This window comes from Typopeltis vanoorti, chromosome 13, assembly GCF_054136105.1.
Source record: "Typopeltis vanoorti isolate ZY-2024b chromosome 13, IOZ_Tvanoo_1.0, whole genome shotgun sequence".
Taxonomy (NCBI): Eukaryota; Metazoa; Arthropoda; class Arachnida; order Uropygi; family Thelyphonidae; genus Typopeltis; species Typopeltis vanoorti.
The window spans coordinates 9,916,925-9,937,650 of record NC_143561.1 but is presented as its reverse complement, the minus strand read 5'-3'; the positions used below and the strand labels follow the sequence as shown (position 1 = coordinate 9,937,650).

The following is a 20,726-nucleotide window of genomic DNA, read 5'->3' as shown; positions in this document are numbered from 1 at the left end:
TAATCATCCTTCAAAACACTCAGTAGTTATACATATTGCCCTAACTAAATTAATTTATAACAAAATTGCCAAACTGACAATTTCAAAATGCCATAATGAGTGAGCTTTCAGTTCTTTGACAGAATCTCATAAATTTATTTCTGATTTTTGATGTGCAGCACAATATGTGAATCTAAACATTTACAGTGTGACTAAGCTGCAATTTGTTTACACAGTATCACAATGTTTATACACATCTAAGGAATAAGTTTGTTTAGTGAACAAGTAGTTTGGAATGAATGCAATACTGACTGTTGAATAATTACATTTTATGTTAAATAACGTGCCATATTGTTCTGCAACTACCTGGTTTGAGTGAGCTGCATTAACTTAGGAAGTAAATCTACTGTTTACTTCCTTTACTGCAACATTCATGTTTTCTATTTAAATATATCAAGCATTGGACATCAAATAGTGTATTGTGATTTATTGTTTAAATTTTGTATTGCAATTTCTCTTACTCTCCTAAAAACTTAGGAGATTCACACGACTGCCGTTTTTTTTTTTTTTTCACAATGCAATACAGTGCATGTGGAATGGCAGACATAATGAATGACTATATATTGCCATCCAGTATTGTAATACCATAGTCATAATGATTTTGATTATAGAGATTTATTATCACCACTCTAGGATTCCATATGTGTTCCAGCATTCAAATTAACATGTTTAAAATATGAGTTCCTACAGTTATCAAACTTACATAAATAGTTCTTTTTTTATTTTTTTATGAGCATTCATTAGTAGCATTCTTTTTCTGACTTATGAACTTGCAAAAGACTTCTACTGTATGTATGTTAGAATGACTTCTCTAAAAGGTAATGCATACAGGTGCTTAAGTACTGTATATCATTTATAAAACACAAATCATCATAAAAACTGCACTTTTTATTGCATATTTTGTCACTGCTAGGCAGAATTTATCATAGGATGGCTGATTGATTCATATTTTTAAAAGGAAGGTCGAACTTAATTTTTTTTTCTTTTATTTACTCATATTTTGCTTTTAGTTAGTAACACAAGACCATGACTAAACCTTCTAAAAATGACTGATAAGCATGATAAAATGGTTAGTAATATTGATTTAATGAGATGAAGATCTTGGTTCGACTCATGGAGGATTTCAATATATATATATATATATATATATATATATATATATATTTTGACATTTTGCCTTCTATATGCATGTGATTAGTGGTGCTAGAGAGTAGATTTTGCCAGCTGACAAGTAGCTGCAGACTGGACAAAATAGAATATATATATATATATATTTTTTTTTAAATAACTTTCTAAACAAAATCTTTTAAGAAAACAAAGGAATATGAATAATATAAAGGGACATTCTAGAAACAAAATTAATGTGTCAAATTATATTTTCCAAAAAGTTTTATTTTTGTTGTTGTTCTTATTATTTATTGACCTCCTTGGAATTGTTCTCACATAAAGTAAATATCTTCCAAGCAACCATTCAGCACCACTAATCACATGCATATAGAAGACAAAATGTCAAAAAATAATTATGAATCCCTTGGCAGGTGGATAAGAAACATTATAGGATGAACATACCTCACAGGAGGTATTTAAAATTACTTCAGTTTCCAGCTATAGAGCCATTGGGACATCTCACCATTGACTTCAAAATTTCTAGGCTGGTGTCTGATGGCAACTGTGTGCATGCTTAATATATTCTTGCAATTAATGACAATTCCCCAGTAAGATGGAGTATACACCAGTGATGTTGAATGGCCCCACAAATAAAAATTCACAGGATTTAGGTTTGGAATTGGTCCACTTCATCTACTCTATCTTTTAAGAAACCTGTAATCATGATATCCTTGATATCATGATTACAGGTTTCTTACAGTCTTCACCCATTAAAGTATGGTGAGTGTAATGGAACTCTGCATCATGTAGGAACCACATTTCTCCTTCATACTAAGTGAATAACATTAGCAGATTGTGGAAGAGGCTACCAGGTTTTGCAAGAAGTCATTGAACAAAGGTTCTGTAAACCTGTTTGGCCGAACTGCGGCACTGTTAATCTGTCTTCAAAGATACCTGATCATATGTTGATGGAGAATTGCTGCTGATCTTCTGTGAGCATCATCTGTGAAAAGTACAAAAGAGAAATCACAGGTCTTGTGTATACTGTTATAGAAATCACTGACAAAATACCATTTGCCGATGATCATCTGGTAAAAATTCTCATAGAAAGGCTTAGACGTTGGTTATACATGCTTATTAAATGGATGTAGCTTGTGTTCTCTCCAAATCAAGACCTCAAAAGAACCAACATATCCAATAAGGAATTTAAAGCTCTGCAAGAAATGAGGAAGAACAAAGAAATAATAATCACCAAAGCAGATAAAGGAAATGGCACCATAGTACTCAACCAAATGGACTACACAGGTAAGCTTAATGCTCTATTATTAGATCAAGCAACTTACCTCCCCATTGAATACAATCCCACCAACTCACAAATTAGAAAGCTTCACAGGCTCCTTAAGAAGGTCACTTCTTCGCCTGTAATAGTTACTAACAAATTAAAACCATTTAACTCTATACTCCAGTATATATGGACTCCCAAAAATACACAAAGAAAATGTGCCATTACGTCCCATAGTGGATAGCATTGATTCCCCCTCACATACAAATTAGCTAAACATTTGGCCAAAGTGTTCACACACTATACTGGCAACACACCATCACACATAAAAAACTCAGCCCACTTCACAGCCAGCATAGAAAACCTTCCACTCCAACATATTGACATAATGGTCAGTTTTGACGTCTCCTCTTTATTCACAAATATCCCACTCAAAGAAACCTTAGAGCTAATCTAAGCTAAATTTCCTCCCAATATTTCAGCCCTATTTCAGTTCACAATGAACTCAGGCTATTTCATTAGGCAGGGAAAATTCTACAAACAAATAGAGGGGATAGCCATGGGTTCACCACTCTCCCCATCCTTGGCCAACTTCTTTATGGAGACCTTTGAAGAGAAAGCCTTAAACTCTGCCACACAAAAACCAACCATATGGCTTTGCTACGTTGATGATGATGTGTTCGCTAGTTGGCCACATGGCTCTGATACACTCCACTCCTTCTGGGGTGTTAGTTGTTTAACACACTTAAACAACTAACACCCCAGAATCAAGTTCACCCTGGAAAAAGAGGAAAACAACAGCCTCCCTTTCCTAGACACACTAGTCACCCCCAGCCTGATGGAACCTTGGTTTTCTCAGTTTATAGAAAACCCACCCATACAGGCAGATACATTCACCAGCAATCCAACCATCCCCCCCCCCTCACAACAGTATGGAGTTGTTAAGACACTATACAACAGGGCTAAACTAATCTGTTCAAATGACAATGCCCTAACCAATGAACTAAATCACATCCTCAACACTTTTTCAGCCAATGGCTACTCCCCCCCCGAAAAAAAAAATCCAAAAACTATTGAAACCAGTAAACCACAACTCCCCTCCCTTTCACAACAAGGATTACTCTAAATCCATCACCATTCCTTACATCCGAGGCACCTCAGAAAAAATTACCAAAATCTTAAAAAAAATATGACTTAACCTCTTGTTACAGACCATATAGAAAATTGGCATCCCTTATCCACTCCACTAAAGACCAACCACTCTCCCTAGACCTGTATGGTGTATTCTAGGTCCCTTGCAGCTTAAGTTGTCCTACTTTGGCCAAACAAGCAGGACAGCGAATATCAGAATTTCAGAACACAAGGACTACATCTGGTTTCACCAGTACAGCCACTCTGGTCTTGCAGACCATGCTCCTGATACATGCCACAGAATACGGTGGAAGAAAGCCACAATAATACACCGGAGCAAGTTCAAATATGAAAGACTATTCATGGAATCAGCCTCAGCCCTTAGAAACATGCCAAACTTCAACAAGTTTGGTTGCATGAGACCGCCACAAATTTGGGAGGCTTACATCAGGAGACCTTCAGTCCAACGGCCAAGAATACCTACATAGCCTGCTAGGGGGCACCATCAGGACTTTTAGGAAAACCATAGCTGCCTCGCTTCGTTCTCATTTACTGTGTTTAGTGCCTGCGTGTACGTGTCTTTATTGTAAGTTCCTTTTGAAGATGGCAACGTGACGTTGCCGAAATATTGGAAATATATTCAAGTTTAATTTAATGTATATTCTATTGTACGTTGTAATTTCCTTAAGTTATTTAATAAACATCTGGTAGAACGTGCTCAAATCCATTGGAAATGGCACAGGTGAAGCTGATTTTCATGCAGCACCTCTGTGCATGAAAATTATCCATATGCATGCATGGATTCTGTTCTGCTAGCTCTCCACTCTCATGGTTTTTTTAGGATCCATTTTTTGTGGTACAGAACTTCCGTCATACTCAAATGCAGTGATGAAGAGTAAACATTCAAGGGCATGAAATTTGACAATCTGGGAAAGTCTCTCTCAATAAAGTCAACATCATTCTACATGTGCATTTCACTGGCACATACACAATTTTTGGTAGGAGATGATTTTCATCAGCCATCAATGTTCAATTAAATCAGATGATGAAAGCCAATGAGTCTCAATTGAAAGCAAGATCTGAAACTATAAAACTTCATCTCACACAAGAAAAATATATTGCTTATAACATAATCAGAACTCGTTCGGACGGAACATGACAACATTGCTTTTGTAAACATAAAAGTAACAGGCATAAAATCAAATGTGCTACTATCATTTGGTAAAAATGATTATTTCATGTGTTTATGACCTACGGTGTTGGATCATGTTAATATTTTCTAGACATCAGCATAAAAATATTGATATATTTGTTTACTCTTCCCTCCTTTTTTTTTTCTTTTCTGCTTATCCAAAAGAAGAAACCATATTGAAAAGCATAAAATTTAATATGAATACTAAAAATAGACTTGGTATTGGACAAAGTATATTAATACCAATAGAAGTGGATTGAGCATATTGAAAGAATGGTCAGTTCATGACTTCCCAAAGAGATAATGTCCCCCATCCAATTGGAGGACATAAAAATCGAGGATAACCAAATAAAATCAAATGTAGTACAATCATTTGGTAAAAATGATTATTTCACCTGTTTATGACCAACAGTGTTGGATTGAATTAATATTTTCTGGACATCGCATAAAAATAATGATATACTTGATAAGAATTAATATATCAGGAGTGGTTGTTAAATTATTGGAAAAGTTAGTTAGGTGAAATCCAAAATTAGGTGGATAAGGATGCAATACTCAATAATGGGCAGCACAGCTTTGTAAAGAGTAGGTCCTGTCTTAGTAATTTTTCATATTTTATAGTAAAGTGACAGCAGAATTGGATAAAGGAAAATGGGTATACACCATGATATTGCTGGACTTTGCAAGGGCATTTCACATAATACCACGTGGAAAACTATTACAAAAGTTGGAGCAAGTGGGAATGGATATGAAGCTAGTAGCATGGATGGGAGAAGGAAAAGGCTGACAGACAGACAGACACCAGAGAGCAGTATATGGTGGAGTGGAATCTAGGAGAATGAGGATGACTAGTGGAGTACCTCAGGATTCTGTAATAGGGCCATTACTCATTAATTTGTATATCAGTGTTATAGGAAAAGATTTAAGAAGGGATATTCAGTTGTTTGCTGATGATATAAAAACTGGGGGGAGAGCAATAGTTGATAAAGGTGATATAGATATCCTGCAGGTTGATTTAAATAAATTTGCATTGTGGTTTGACCTGAAGTGCATAACCATGCACTTCAGGTTAAAAAGGTTACATACAGTGTATCATATTGATGGTATTGAATTGCAGAAAATTGATGAGACTTGGGATAATGGCAGACAGAGAATTGAAGCTCTTCAGAAGGTATTGCAAAAGTTTTTAAAATGACTCCAAGGATTACTTGTATTTTGAAAAACATGCAAATAACTAAAGATAGGAAGTTATCTCTCTCTCTCTCTCTAAGGCTATGATTCGGCTACATCTTGATTACTGTGCACAAATTTAGTCACCTGGTGACTAAATCTGTGCACAGTTGGTGACCAGGAAGTGAAAGAAAAGATTCAGAGATGAATGACAGCTCGTGACAGGTCTGTGGAATGCTCCCTATGTGGATAGGTTGAAGGTTTGGGTAACAAAATTTAGTGGATAGGCAGAAAAGAGGGGACATGATAGAAACTTTTAAGATATTAATATATTAAAAGGGGATTTATAAAATTGATGCAGAGGAAATATATGACAAATAAAGAACTTGGAGCTATCTGTGGAAGTTGTGTATGAGTGTGGTTAGTAGGGGTATGTACAGGACTGGCCCTAGAAATTTTGTCACCCTGTGCAGTAGCATATTTTGCTACCCCTTCCCCTCTATTTTGCTGCCCTCATTGTTACTAATATTGACATTGCTGGGATTGCATTTAGAAGTACTTGCCATGAGCTCAGAATTTTTGGTTTCAGTCCTTTCACTTATTTTCATCTTGTACTACATTAGCTGTTTTTAGAGTCAGTTTTTAGATATTTATGCAAAGCCCTGCTTTGTTTCTGAATATCACGTTCTTTTTCCAATTTTCGTTTGCGATATTCTGCACCTGATTTTTTTTTTCTTTTATCAAACATGTTTAAAATTATTTTAAAAATCAAATCCTAATAACTGTATCAAAAAAAGTAGTATTATTAACAATCACTACACAACTGTATTTATGTATTTTGATTCTGTTTCTTTAATTGGTTTACTCTTAACTAATTATCTCATAATGATCATTTGGTCTCATTGATTAAATGAGATTTAACCTCTTGTCAAGGTCAACTCATGGCTAACAATGGAATCTGAAATAAATGCAAGATGCAAAATTAACACTGGCAGTGCAATATTAAACACAACATAATACTATATTATTTTAAATTATTATGATTTTAAAAAAATATATAGTACAGTGAAGTTTTATTATGTAAAAATTTAACTAATAACATCCTGAAGTCTGGTTTCAACAGAGAAGGAATAAATTACTTTTTTATGATTTATTTTTTCGTATAGTTTAGGCCAATTTTTCTGCCCCCAAAAAACTTGCTGCCCTGTGCAAATGCATGCGTTGCACTGTCGGTAGAGCTGGCCCTGGGTGTCCAGACCAGATTTTTTTTGCATGGAGAGTGGTAAATGAGTGGAATGGATTGCCAGAATTAGTTGAGTTCCCTGTCAGTGAATGAGTTTGAAGAAAAGTATGATAGATTTTGTGTGTATAATAGTTTGGGTCTCCAGTCTCTGGACTCCATTAATAATAATAATTCTTGATTCAAAATAATTCTGATAAACAAACAATATCAGCAGAAGCCCTGAATACAGAGAAAAATGTAACAAATCTGAACTGTGTATAAAAGTAACTAAACAAAAGTCATGTGGAGACTAGTGATCTAGATAACCGTGTAACTCTGTAAATAATAACCCTGAAGATACCCATAGATAACTAAATAAATTAGCCTTTTTAGAATGCTGCCAGGATAATAACGTTATCCTGAATTGTGTGAACTTGAAACCCTGGTTCGCCAAAAAGCTCTCCTCATTTAGAGGCACTAGCTTTGTTCTTTTACAGGAGCAGATCACTGCTACTCGCATTCTCCTAGCTGACACTAACAAAGCTATCTGTGCTTTAGAAGAGGCGCTTGCCACGATGCTGAATGTTGACCTTTGAATGATCTTTTTCAAAGTCTCGAACACTTCGGCAAACAAAGATTTCAAAAAAATACAATGTCGGCACATCAAGAAATATGAAAATCTATTAAACTCAACTTTTAGGCCTACTACCTCCTAACACTGTAGTATACTTCTCATCCTTCACCCTAAAATTGAAAGCAATTAGTCCACCTGAACGTGGCCATAACTACGTGCTCCTAAAAAAATTCCTGCAGAAGAAATGATCCAAGGTCAGCCTTCCCAACCATATTGCTAACGACATTAGACTGGATATAGCCAATGTACTCATGCTAAATCACAAAAACACAGCCTCTCAAGAAAAGAATTTGAAGCTCTGCAAGAAATGAAAAAAACAACAGAATAGTAATTACCAAAGCAGATAAGGGAAATGCCAGCATGGATTTAAACCAATTAGATTACACAGATAAGCTTGCCTCCTTACTTTGAGATCACTCTACCAAACTTCCTGTATATTATGATCCCACCAATGCAAGATCAGAACACTCTATAGGCTGCTTAAAAAGATTACTTCTTGGCCTGTAGAAGTCACAAACAAACTAAATCCGTAGAAATCTAGACTCCCCAGATATATGGACTACTAAAAAATATAAAAAAATCCATAAAAAAAAATATGCCATTACCTTCCATTATGGATGGCGTTGATTCACCCACATACAATTTAGCCAAAGTGCTCACACAATATACTGGCTATACACCTTCACACAAAAAACTTGGCCCACTTTAAAGCCAGTATAATAATTTAATTATTAATCATTAATAATGATTAATAATTTAATGTCTCCTCTTTATTCACTTCCACTCAATGACACTTAGACCCCATCTAAACCATATTTCTTCCTGATATCTCAGTCCTGTTTCAGTTCACCACAAATTCAGGCTATTTCGTATGGCAAGGAAAATTCCAAACAGATAGACGGAACAGCCACAAGTTTCTCCTCTTTCTCCACCCATGGCCAACTTCTTTATGGAGGCCTTTGAAGAAATATCATTAAACTCTTCCCTGCATAAACCCACTGCTTGGCTATGCTACGTAGCCATTTGGCCACATGGCTAGATATATACAACATTTTCTTAACATATGTATACAATCAACACACCAAGATCCATTTTACCTTAGAATAGGAAAACAACAATAGTCTCCCATTCCTAGACACTGATTAATATGCCAGCCTGATAGAATCCCTGACATTCTCCGTTTACAGAAAACCGGTAGATACATTCATCAGCAGTCCCTCCCAATCCCAACAATATGGGATTATAAAAAACCCTATACAACACAGAAGCGTATCAAGCAGTTATCAGACCTGATGGCTACCATGGGCCCTGAACTTTCAGTACTTTGAAAATAATCAATGAATTTGCCAAAGAAAAATTGAGGAAAATATTTAATCTTTTACTCCAACTTAAATATATTTCTTTCTTTTTTTCTTAAAATATTTTATTATTTTGTTGTAATTTTAATGTTTATTTTTTATATATTTTATGCCTGATGTTATTATAAAGAAAAAATTATTGCAGTGTTTTAAAATAAAAATATTAAATCACGTTTCATTTTTGTTATAGTGAAGTCCTAGTTATCTTTGTTGGATGTACGTATATAAACACTTTTTTAGTGGCCTCATAGATTTTACTACCAGTGATGCTCAGCAAGCATAATCTGCTCCTGAACACAGTGCAAAATTAATCAGTTCTGGCAACAGGACCCTAACTAGTGAACTTGACCATATTCTGAACACTCTTTTTGGCCAATGGCTACAATCCCCAAAAAATATTAAAACCTGTAACTGCACCCCCCCCCCCCTTTCAGAACAGAGATTACACAAGATCTATCACCATCCCATATATCCAGAGCACATCCAAAAATTTAAAAAAATCCTAAGGAAATACAACCACTTACAGACCACATAAAAAATTGGCATCCCTTATCTGCTCCACCAAAGATTCCTCAGATCTAGGGGACAACATCCCCTAGATCTACTAGGTCCCTTGCAGTTGCAAACTGTCCTACTATGTGCAGACAGCCAATATTAGAATTTCTAAACAAAAGGACTATGCCAGTTCCACCATTACTGCCACTCAGAACTTGCTGACATTGCTTTTGGACAACCACCAAAGGATATGCTGGGAGAAGGCAACTCTATTACACTTCAGCAAATACAAATATGAGAAGCTATTCTGCAAATCTACCTCAGCTCTGAAAAAGTTTCCAAACCTCAACAAATTTGGGTGCAAGACTGCCCCAAATTTGGGAAGCACTCATCCTCAGGTCTTCAGTTCAACATCTAAGACCATCCAATCTGGCCCACTAGGGGGTGCTAAGGGTGCTGAGGACTCTAGGATGGGTGTCTTTCTTCAGCCTCATTTGCCCAGTGTTAGTGCCTGTGTGCACATATCATTGTTTTTATGATCGTGATGATGGCAATTTAGTGGTGCTGAAAAAAATATAGGAAGGTATTAATTAAAGTTATTATAACTAATATTTTAGTATACATTGTTATTTCCTGAAAAGCAATAGTTATAAAAAGTGGAGACTAGTAAGAATGTAGAAGTTAAATATCAGGAAGGTGGCAAAATATTCTGGAGGCAGTTGAAAACTTAAAAATGGAGAAAATACTGTAAACGGCATCAGATATGATAAAAGTGACAGTAAAACTGAAGAAGTCACTTTTGTCATCTGTGATGCCTTTTACGGTATTTTCTCCATTTTTAAGTTTTCAACTGCCTCCAGAACATTTTGCCACCTTCCTGATATTTATCTTCTACATTCTTACTAGTTTCCACTTTTCTAACAGATTTTTAAATGAAACAGGTAGTGACAGAATAGTGGTAGAAAAGATTCAAGAGGACTACAATCCAAATACAAAGGTGGTCTGAAATGTTCTCAGCCTCGACCATAGATGGAAACACTATCGGCAAGTTTTTTTTCTAAGTTGGTACATCTGTCATAAGCATCCATGCCAAAACGAGTCATTCTATCAAGTAATTTGTTTTATACAGCTGTCTGAAGCAAAAGTGTTGTCTGTATCCCTTGAAATGGATAAAATTGAGTATTGTGCAGTTATAAAATTCTTTGTAAAAGAAGGTTTAACACTAAAAGAAACTCATTCGAAGTTCATAAAAGATTATGGGCACTCTTCTCCTTCATTTTCGACAATTAAGAAATGGGCTGCCGAGTTTAAACATGGCCATACCAGCCTTGAAGATGAACCACGTGAAGGATGTCCGAAGACAACACCAAAAATCATTGATCAAATGCACGATATGGTATTGGATGACCAGTGAGTGTAATTGCATGAAATTGCTGAGACTATAGGCATTTCAAAAGAACGTGTAGGATATATTTTGCATGAAGAATTGCAAATGAAAAAGCTTTGTGCAAGATGGGTACCTCGCTTGCTCGCAGCAGATCAAAAACGCACTCACATGAAAATCTCTGAACAGTGCGTGGAGCGTTTTAACAAGAATAAAACTGATTTTGTGCATTGATTTATTACTATGGAAGAGACTTGGATTCACCATTACACACCAGAATCCAAACAGTAATCAAAATAGTGGACAGAAGCTGGTTGTTCAGTGCCAAAAAAGACAAAGTCAGTTCCATCAGCAGGAAAGGTCATGGCATCAGTGTTTTGGGATGCTGAAGGCATTTTGTTTATTAGTTATCTTGAAAAGGGTAAAACAATAATTGGGGAATATTCCGATCTTTTAACTAGATGAAAAAATTCATGAGAAAAGACCTGGTTGCAGAAGAAAAAAAAATCATCTTTCATCAGGACAATGCACCTGCCCATAAAGGTGTTTTGGCAATGATAAAATTAAGGGATTTGCACTATGAATTGTTGGAACATTCACCCTATTCCCCAGATTTGGCTCTCTCTGACTTCTTTCTCTTCCCAAAACTAAAACTCTTCCTCACTGGTCAGCATTTTCCTTTGAATCAAGAGGTGATTGCAGGCTATAGAGGGATATTTTGCAGATCTAATTGAGAACCACTACAGGGACAGTATAATGGCGCTGGAGCATCGTTGGAATAAATGTATTAGTCTTAAGGGAGATTATGTTGAAAAATAACAATAATTTTGAAAGTATAAATATGTTTTTACATTTTTAGGCTGAGAGCTTTTCAGACCACCCTTGTACACATTAGTAAGCTTCAAAAGTCATCACACGCCCGAAATATAGAAAAACAGTTGAAGTAGATGATATTTGACTGGAAATGCTGAGATATGGAAGTATAAAACTTGTGTAGTAAGACCTCATAATTAAACATTCATGCATGTGCCACAATAGAAAGTAATATGTATTTTACTTTTTTACAAATATTTTGTCTAGTGTATTGTATAAATATCATCAGTGAGAGTGAAGAACAGTGGTAAAGAATTTGAATAATAGAATAGTACAGCATATGTGCCAAATTCGAATGCTGCTGTATAAGTAGTTGCACATTTGTTAAATCAAAGCTAATGGTCTGAAATGATAATTAATTAAATTAATTATTATTATCAGCTTATACCTTTTATTCTCGTATAGGGAGTAGGTGAGGCCATTTTAGCCCTATCTAACTTTTGGAGACTGAGTGGGCAGTTCAGTCTCAACTGGTAGCCAATCAGAGATAGCTGACCCAAGGCTCTCACTAATTTAAGCAGCCTGCAGTGAAATACGATTCAAGTGCCATCTCGTAGTCCCTAACCCTAGCACAACATTTTTAAAAAAAAAAAATATATGAAATAGTGTGTGTTCTTCGGTTGAATTTCTTGAATTTATGGGACAAAAAACCTGCATTTCTGGGCGAAAAAAATTCGCTTGCTTGTGCCAGAGATTTACTAACTCAGGAACCAGTCAAAAAACAACGCTTAGAAAAAGTTCAGTTGGAAAAGGCCAATGTATAATTCTTGTCATAATGAAAGGAATCTTTATATGGACTGTTTCAATTGAAAGTGAGTTAGCCGATCTCATACAGAGGTAGTAGGGTTTATTCTCCCAGAAACTCAGGTTTTTCATCTTGTGTACAGGCAAATCGGCCATCAAAACACATGCAATTTACAGACAAAAAATACTGTTATTGGTTTGATGGGTAGTAGATGGCATTGATGGTCATTGATGGTAGTTGGGTGTAGTCGGAGAATTAAGTAGTAGGGAAGATAGCGAGATGTGTGGAGTAGAGTGCCCTCCTACGATGAGTCCTTGGAGGTGTTATTACGTAATAATAATTTTTTTTTTTTTTATTGTTTCTTCTGTTCCTTTCCAGAGGTAAGGCCTCTAGGGAATCATTATATAGACTGGTGTCCGCACGTGTATGTTCTTGTTAATGACAGCCTTAATGTGAAGCTTTAAATATTGGGTAGTTATTTTAATTTAAAGTTATTTCACTGTTTAACAGTAAAATGAAGGTTTGGTTGTTGGAGGTTAAGAGATGACTGTAATACATTTTCAATGTGTGACTGATTGTAAACACATCACAGCCAAACTATGGGTTAAATATGATTGGTATAAACTGTACACTCTTAAAATGTAAATAACATTATTTTAAGCTGTGTAACATGAAATAACATTCCTTTTGTTTGTTTTGTATTTATATGGTGGTGGATTTTTTTTTTTTTCACTTGATTAGACTTTAATAAATTTAGTTTAATCCTTTATCCAAGTGTAAGCAATAAATTTATTATATATTTATATGGGTTTGGATTAGTGCCTAAAACTATTAAATATAAATAATTCTAGAGGAGAATTATTTATATTTAAGAGAGAGGTTTTTTTATTATTATTTATTTTTTAGGTTATTGGAATATATTGCTACCTTGCTGACAGAGCATATTTGGATTCCATAAATATCAAAAAGGGAAATGAAGAGTATAGACATATATATTTGTATGATATCATTGTTACAGATAAGAAAATTAAATTGAAGACCCTCTTAGCGTGTAATCAGGGAAATTTGGTTCAAAAAAATATTGTAAGTATTGCTTTCTTTTTAATTTTGTTTAAATATTTTGTGTGATTACTACCAGAGCTAGGCACAAGTACTGTTTGACAACAAGGTGGAAGTTTATTTTCCACTTGGTTAAACTAATAAATTTAGTTTAATCCTTTATCCAAGTGTATGCAAACAAAGTTTGCACCTGAAGTACCTTCAGGACTGAGGCAACTTGTAGTAAAGGTGGACCAAGCTCTCATTGCTCCCTGTCTCAGCATATCCCATAATGCAAAGCACATCTCCTTGCAGACATGCACAATGCCATGCATCAAAGGAAGGGGTAGTGGCCCTTCCCTTGATGTAGTAACTGTTTGCAGTATGATTTGATTTCTGCATTATTAATGAATCGTACTGGGTTTCATATGATTTATTGCACTAATAACTACTCCATGTTCTCTGATATCCATATGTAAATACTGTTTGTGCATGTACTTACACATTTCTGTGACATTTTGTATATAAAGTCAGTGCCTGATAGTTATGGATTGAAAAAGTACATATGAAGAAGTCTAGGGAAGTGAAAAAGGAAAGCAGTTCAAGCATTAGTTAGCTTTCTGCAGTAATAATAAGTTTTAATATGAACAGAAAAAATCTAATTTTGGTCATATCTGAGCATGTATCATGCCCTTTAATGTAAAGTGTTAAGGAAGTCTTTCCAGTTGGTAATAAACTGTGGATAGCCCTGATTATGGATACTGGATGTGAGAATGATATGAGATTTAATGAAAAGTAAGGTGAGAATTATGCATATGAGTTGTTTAATCTATATTTAATTAATCTGGATTAAATGCAACAGAGCATAAAAATAGCCATGCAATTTGCATTTTTCCAGTAAAGTGTACAGAAGTAAAGAATGAATTTCATTGAGAAAAGAAGAGGGAAATATGCCAATACTAAATTTTCAACTTACCTTCAGTTTCTCATGCAGCATGCTAAAATTGTGTAAATGAAATAGTGGTGATTTGCTTATGTTTTTACACAAGGTTGTGATAATGGAGACAAAAGCTGAGTGTGTGCAAAGACACAGCCTAACTATTGGCCTCCTAGCGCTCATGTGAGTGTTAAGGAAGGAAATGTAAATCTCAAAAAACCTCAATCAAAATTGATAATCAGAAGAGGATGAAAGATGGGAAAAGAAGAAAGAATACAAAGAGAGAGAGATAGATAGCAAAGAAGAACGAATGACTGCAGCTGTGCAAGTTGCTTTTGAGCTGACCAGCAAATGTCATAATAAATACACATTTGAGTGACTAAATAAATTTATGTAATGAGGAGACGCCTAGAAAACTCCGAGGAATGGTTTGAAATTTTCTTTTAGTTATTTTAACTGCTCTTTACTGCACTAATTTCTGAGAAGCATTTAACGTATGCAAGGAAATCTCTAGCCTGTGATTGAGTAAATTCTTTCTTATAATAAACAAGTTATGCAGTTAATGGAATTGAGAAATCAAATCTCTGTCATTTGCAAGGTAAGTCATTCATTCTTTTCTATTTACAAGTAAAGAACAGATTCTTCGGAACTAAAAACTTTGAATGATTATATAAATTGTCCAAACCCTATTGAATATTGCTGTTCTGGGGGTTGTAATGGTTTGTATAGTGGTGTATTAAATTAGGAAAAGGAGGAATGTAGTGTGCTATCCTCAGAAAAGCTGCGTATTGGATTTGTAGTCAACGGGGAGCAGAGAACAGAACTCTGTGGAACCCGAAGTTTGTTGCATAGTGAGAGGATAAGGAACCCTCCATCATCAAATTTAGTGTGAATCCAGTCAGGAAGCTGGCAACCAGTTGCAGAAGTCATGGGATGGGCCAAATGATGAGAGCTTACTTAATAGACCCTTGTCAGTCCTTATCAAAAGCCTTGGAGATATCAAGAGCAATCACTTGAGACTCACCAAATTTTTCAATGATGTTTTTCCAAAGATGAGTGACATAAATTAGCAGATCCTCTGTTGATCGACAATGATAGAATTCATACTGGCTATCATTTATTAGTTGGGCACTTTCAAAATAGCATAGGAGCTGAATGTTGATGGTTCATTCTATTACTTAAAACAGAGCCAAGGTACGAGAAATTGGTTAGTAGTTAAATAGAAAGGACTTGTCACCCTTCTTGGGAATAGGTTGTATGTGAGCTAATTTCCAGACCGTGGGATAAATACTAATGGAATATAAAAGCATAGAAAGTTGACACTGAATGAGAATTAACTCTGAAGTGCATGTTGGACAGTTGGTTCTGGAGAACAGAGGAGACAAATGAGGGTGGAATAGCCGACAAATTTGCCTTAGTCATCTAAAGAGTTGGAGGAAAGGACTGATGCCAGGAGGTTTGCCTTATCTTTAGATGTTATCATTATTCCATCAAGATAAGAGAGAGAGAGGGGTGAAAACATAGTAGGATAGAAGTTTACCTAACAGCCTTGGCATAGTACCAAAAGGCATCATATCATTTGGGCAAGAGGCAAGCTCAGTTCATTTGGCCTTTACAAAGTCTGGTTGGTGCTTTTTTTACAGTATGCTATAGTGTAAACTGAATGATTGGCTGGATTTTTTAACTTGAGCCTTCAGTGCATGCTGTATTTTTGAGCTTGGATAATGGTTATCGGCATTGTGTGGAATATAGAATAAAGGCACTCTTCTCAGTAAGAATAATTTTGGTTATTAGATCAGAGCAAGTGCTTGGATCAGGAGAGCAGAAGCAATAATCAAAAACGAAGAGAAAGAAGCATAGAATTCCAAGGTCATCCCAGTTGGTACCATTGTAGTATACCATAGGATATGTGGCTGAGATATGTGTCTACTTCAACCGCAAACTGCTACACTACAACAGATTCCCGAAATATCTGGACGTCACTCTAGATAGAACACTATCTTTTAAACCACATATCATTAACACATCATTCAAGCTAAAAACAAGAAACAATATACTGCAAAAACTATGTGGAACAACTTGCAGTGCCTCACAACAACGTTTCGCTGCACTGCTCTTGGCCTCGTTTACTCTACAGCTGAATACTGCTCATCCGTATGGCTGAACAGTGCCCATGTGTATTTGGTTGATGCCCAGCTTAACACCACTATGCTCATTATTTCTGGGACTGTAAAATCAACCCCAACCTACTGGCTCCCAGTGCTAAGCAACATCTTGCCTCCACACATCCGCAGATCCAACTTTCTTCTACATGAATACAGCAAAATCATGGAAATCCAAAATCTTCTAATCCATGAAGACATTCCACCCCTAGAAATAAAAACAGGCTAAAGTCAAGGTACCCTCCAATCTTAACAGCAAAAAATCTTGCCGAGACAAGTTTCAACATGAAGGAGAAGTGGAAAGAGTCCTGGTATAACACTTCAACAGGGATCTTCCATGAATTAGTGGACCCAACACAGATATCTTCGGATTTTGATCTACCTCGAAAACTTGGTCTGCCCTTAACCAAATCCGCACCAACCATGGCAGATGTGCAGACTACCTTTACAAATGGGGCATGATTGCCTCACCCCACCGCGACTGTGGATCACCCCGCCAGACAATTAATCATATTATAGCAGAATGTGTCCTACGTGCATACAGTGGAAACCTGTCAGACTTTATCCATACTACACCAAGTGCAGTCGACTGGATAATCAACCTAGATATTCAGTTGTAGCCTATTCTTGAGTGTCTCTTTTATGACTGTATTATATCTTATTATTGTACATATGTCTATTACTATGTCCATATATATTAAGGATTAATGTAATGTAACTTTTCATGTGTGAGCCATACGCTAAATAAATAAATAATGTGGCTGAGATTGGCCAAGAGAAGGATGATCTGTGGAAAAAGAAACATGGACAAGCTTGTGTTATGGTAGTGGAGAAAAGCTAGTTAAGCAAAAGGTCCAGGGTTGCTGTGAAAATGATGAAGATTATCTAGAATTCTGGTTAATAATTTGCATTAGACGATTACCGACAACAAACAATTTAGCTTCTCTTCTAGTTTGGTCTCTAAAGTTAGAGAAGGAGAGCTACTCAGAATTGTGGATGTTGAAATTTCTAAGGAAAGTTCTCTCATTGATTGGACTGTATATAATCAACTTTCACATATATAATCAAAACTATCAGTATTGGCATCAGAATAGGGAGGCAGTTAATGCAGCAAATGAAGAAAATAAAATGATTCAAACAAGATTTCAACCAAGCCAGATCATGCAAAGGAGATTCTAGGTCTTGATTACCTTTGGCATGAGATATCAGACTTGACAAAAATCCATGTCCCTCCCCCCCCTTTTTTTTTTTCTAGATAGCATCATGCATGGTGTTCTGTGAAAAGTTTAGCTGAGCTATAGACGTAGAGGGTGTCAGTCGAGGTTCAAAGATGAGTAACAGATTGGGTTTGGAAGTGGTAGTATACTGTACACATCATTGATATTATAAACTGTGGTGTGAAATATTTTTTATTAATGGTCTTTTGTTGGTGCTTTTGGTTATATTTTTATTGTGTTCCCCATTTATAATAATAAATTATTGTATTTTTAAAACTTTGTTCATTTTAACAGGACTCTTTTTAGCTGCTTGAAGACTAATTTTTATGCTGTTTTTTAATATTAGTGGAATAGTGGGAAAAATTAGTCATGCATTAGGGATGAAAGACTAATGGATACAACTTGCATATAGGTTGTATCCATATACCCATTTCATCCAGGAAGCAACAAGACTCAAGTCCAAAATCACATTTGGACTGGAGTCCAAATGTGATTTTGGACTTGAGTCTTGTTGCTTCCTGTTATGCAAGTTGTATCCTTACTGTAATTCTTACCCTTCTAGGTTATAGTTAGAGAGAGGGGGGGGGGGTCCAAGTATAGCAGTGTTGTGTCGTTCCTTTTTATTATTAGCATGTATATATCTCACAATTTTACCTTTATTCACTTCTATATATTCACTTGTCTTAACAGCGCTTAAGATCCTAACTTAAATTTGGCTGCAGTGCTAGTTGCAGAAACACTATCTACACAATTTGGCCGATTCCTAGATTGATCAAGAGCATTAATTACTTAGACAAAGGGTATCCCTTGGGCAGAAAACAAATCCTTTGTTTCGCCTATCTGGAGTTACTTCCCGATAAGATACTGGCAAATTTATTTGTTTCGCTGTGCCAGCCAATACCATTAGGTTAGAAAGATCTCTTAACCAAGGCAGAACTCTCAGATAATATGCAGAAATAATCAATCTATCATTAATACCTAGTACTGAATTATCTATTATATCACTTTCATTAACTATCATTTGCAGTTGTGGTTTTAAACATGCTATTCTGTTCCGCTCAGGTTCCTATTAAAAAATGAGTGGTGCATTAAATTCATTCTCAGGCCAAGAATCAGGTAAAATACGTGGTACATTTATTGAATTCAAATGAATACATATTTACATTCATACACTCTACTAAATTATTGTCATTCTAAGTTAAGGAATGTTTAAGACAACTGAGTTTCAAATTGGGATGCTTAAGGGTCAAAGCTATATAACTGAGAGGAGACCTCCACATAGCCTTTAAAGGAATGCAGAGAACCGACCAGAGCTTCTGACCTAATGTCCAATCCTCACCTTCTCGTAGTGCACCCTGTTGGGTATCTACCTGGATACTGAACGAACAAGAATGGGTTGGCAATTTGGGATTTAGCCGACCAAATTGTATTCTTATTGGCTTAAACCAATATAGAAAATGATGGTACAACATGACAAAATTTCATGCCGGCTGGGGCATCATGCAGTTAAACAAGCCCCTCCATTGTTTTTGCCAGGGAACCAGGGCAAACAGCGAAAAGTCAGCTACTGGAACAAATCTGAAAGCACACCCCAACTCAACATCACCAGAGTTAAAGATTGGTACTATCAACATAAGAAGCCTGAATGGCAAAGAAATGGAGCTAGCTGAGGAATTAGATAAGTACCTGATCGACATAATAGGGGTGAATGAAACTAAAAAGATAAAAACTGGTGAGATCTTTCTGAACAATAAATACCAAATGTTATATTCAGAAAATGACAATCAAGGAAAAGAAGGAGTAGCAATAGTATTCAACACAAAATACGAGGCTAATCTTCTTGAATGGCAGGTAGAGTGATGTGGGCAAATATCAAAATGGAGAATTGGACAATGAGACTTATTTGTGCCTATGGTCCCACAGAAAGTTCTACTACAGTAGAAGTGGAGGAATTTTTTGATACTTTAGAAAAAGCAACAGACACAATGAAAAAGGAAAAGTTGGTCCTTTTTGGGGATCTAAATAGCAGAGTAGGAAATAATTGTCAGACATACAAAAATATTTTGGGAAAATTTGGAGGAAAGAGCAAAGCTCATAATAATGGCAAATATATGTTGGATTTCTGCTCAGGACATGGACTGGTTATTACTAACACCATGTTCCAACATAAAAATGTGCACAAATTCACATGGAGAGAAGAGGCAAGGAATAAGAAAAGTCTCATTGACTATGTAATTGTTGATAGTGATTTTTTCTCCCTGATGCAGGACACCAGAGTGATCAGAGGATTTGAAATTGGAAGCGATCACTATTTAGTCTTGAGCAGGATAAAATTGAATTTAATATTGAAAAGAATAACATGTAAGAAAGTTTAAAAAGCAAATAAAAGTTGAGCAGCTCTCAGATGTCAATTGTATGCTAAAATACACAAAGATTATGGGGAAAAAAAAATGAAAGAACCTTGGAGATTCAGTGGCAAGCCTTGAAGAAAACCCTGATTGATTCAGCCAGAGAGGCATGTGGTGAGGTTGTTTGCAAGGATAGAAAAATCAGAACTCCATGGTGGACACAGGAAGTTAAAGAGGCAGTGAAGGAAAAGAAGAAAGCATATCAAAAGTTCCTATCAAATAAGTCAGCTTGTGCTCTTAGAGAATACAGAGACAAATGTAAGAAAGCTAAACACTGTGTAAAACTAGTTAAACATAAGTAACATTGGAGGACTTTGGCAAGAACATAGAAA

At 35.7% G+C, this 20,726-nt stretch overlaps 1 protein-coding gene across 1 annotated transcript in view; it reads left to right on the top strand.

Annotated features, from left to right (window-relative positions):
• Positions 1 to 20,726, top strand: part of LOC150099931 (RPA-related protein RADX-like) — a 273,154-nt gene that overhangs the window by 893 nt on the left and 251,535 nt on the right. Inside the window, exon 2 of the mRNA XM_090403019.1 lies at positions 13,539 to 13,715. Coding sequence (XP_090259145.1) covers positions 13,539 to 13,715 — 177 coding nt within the window. The remainder of the gene's footprint in view (positions 1 to 13,538; positions 13,716 to 20,726) is intronic.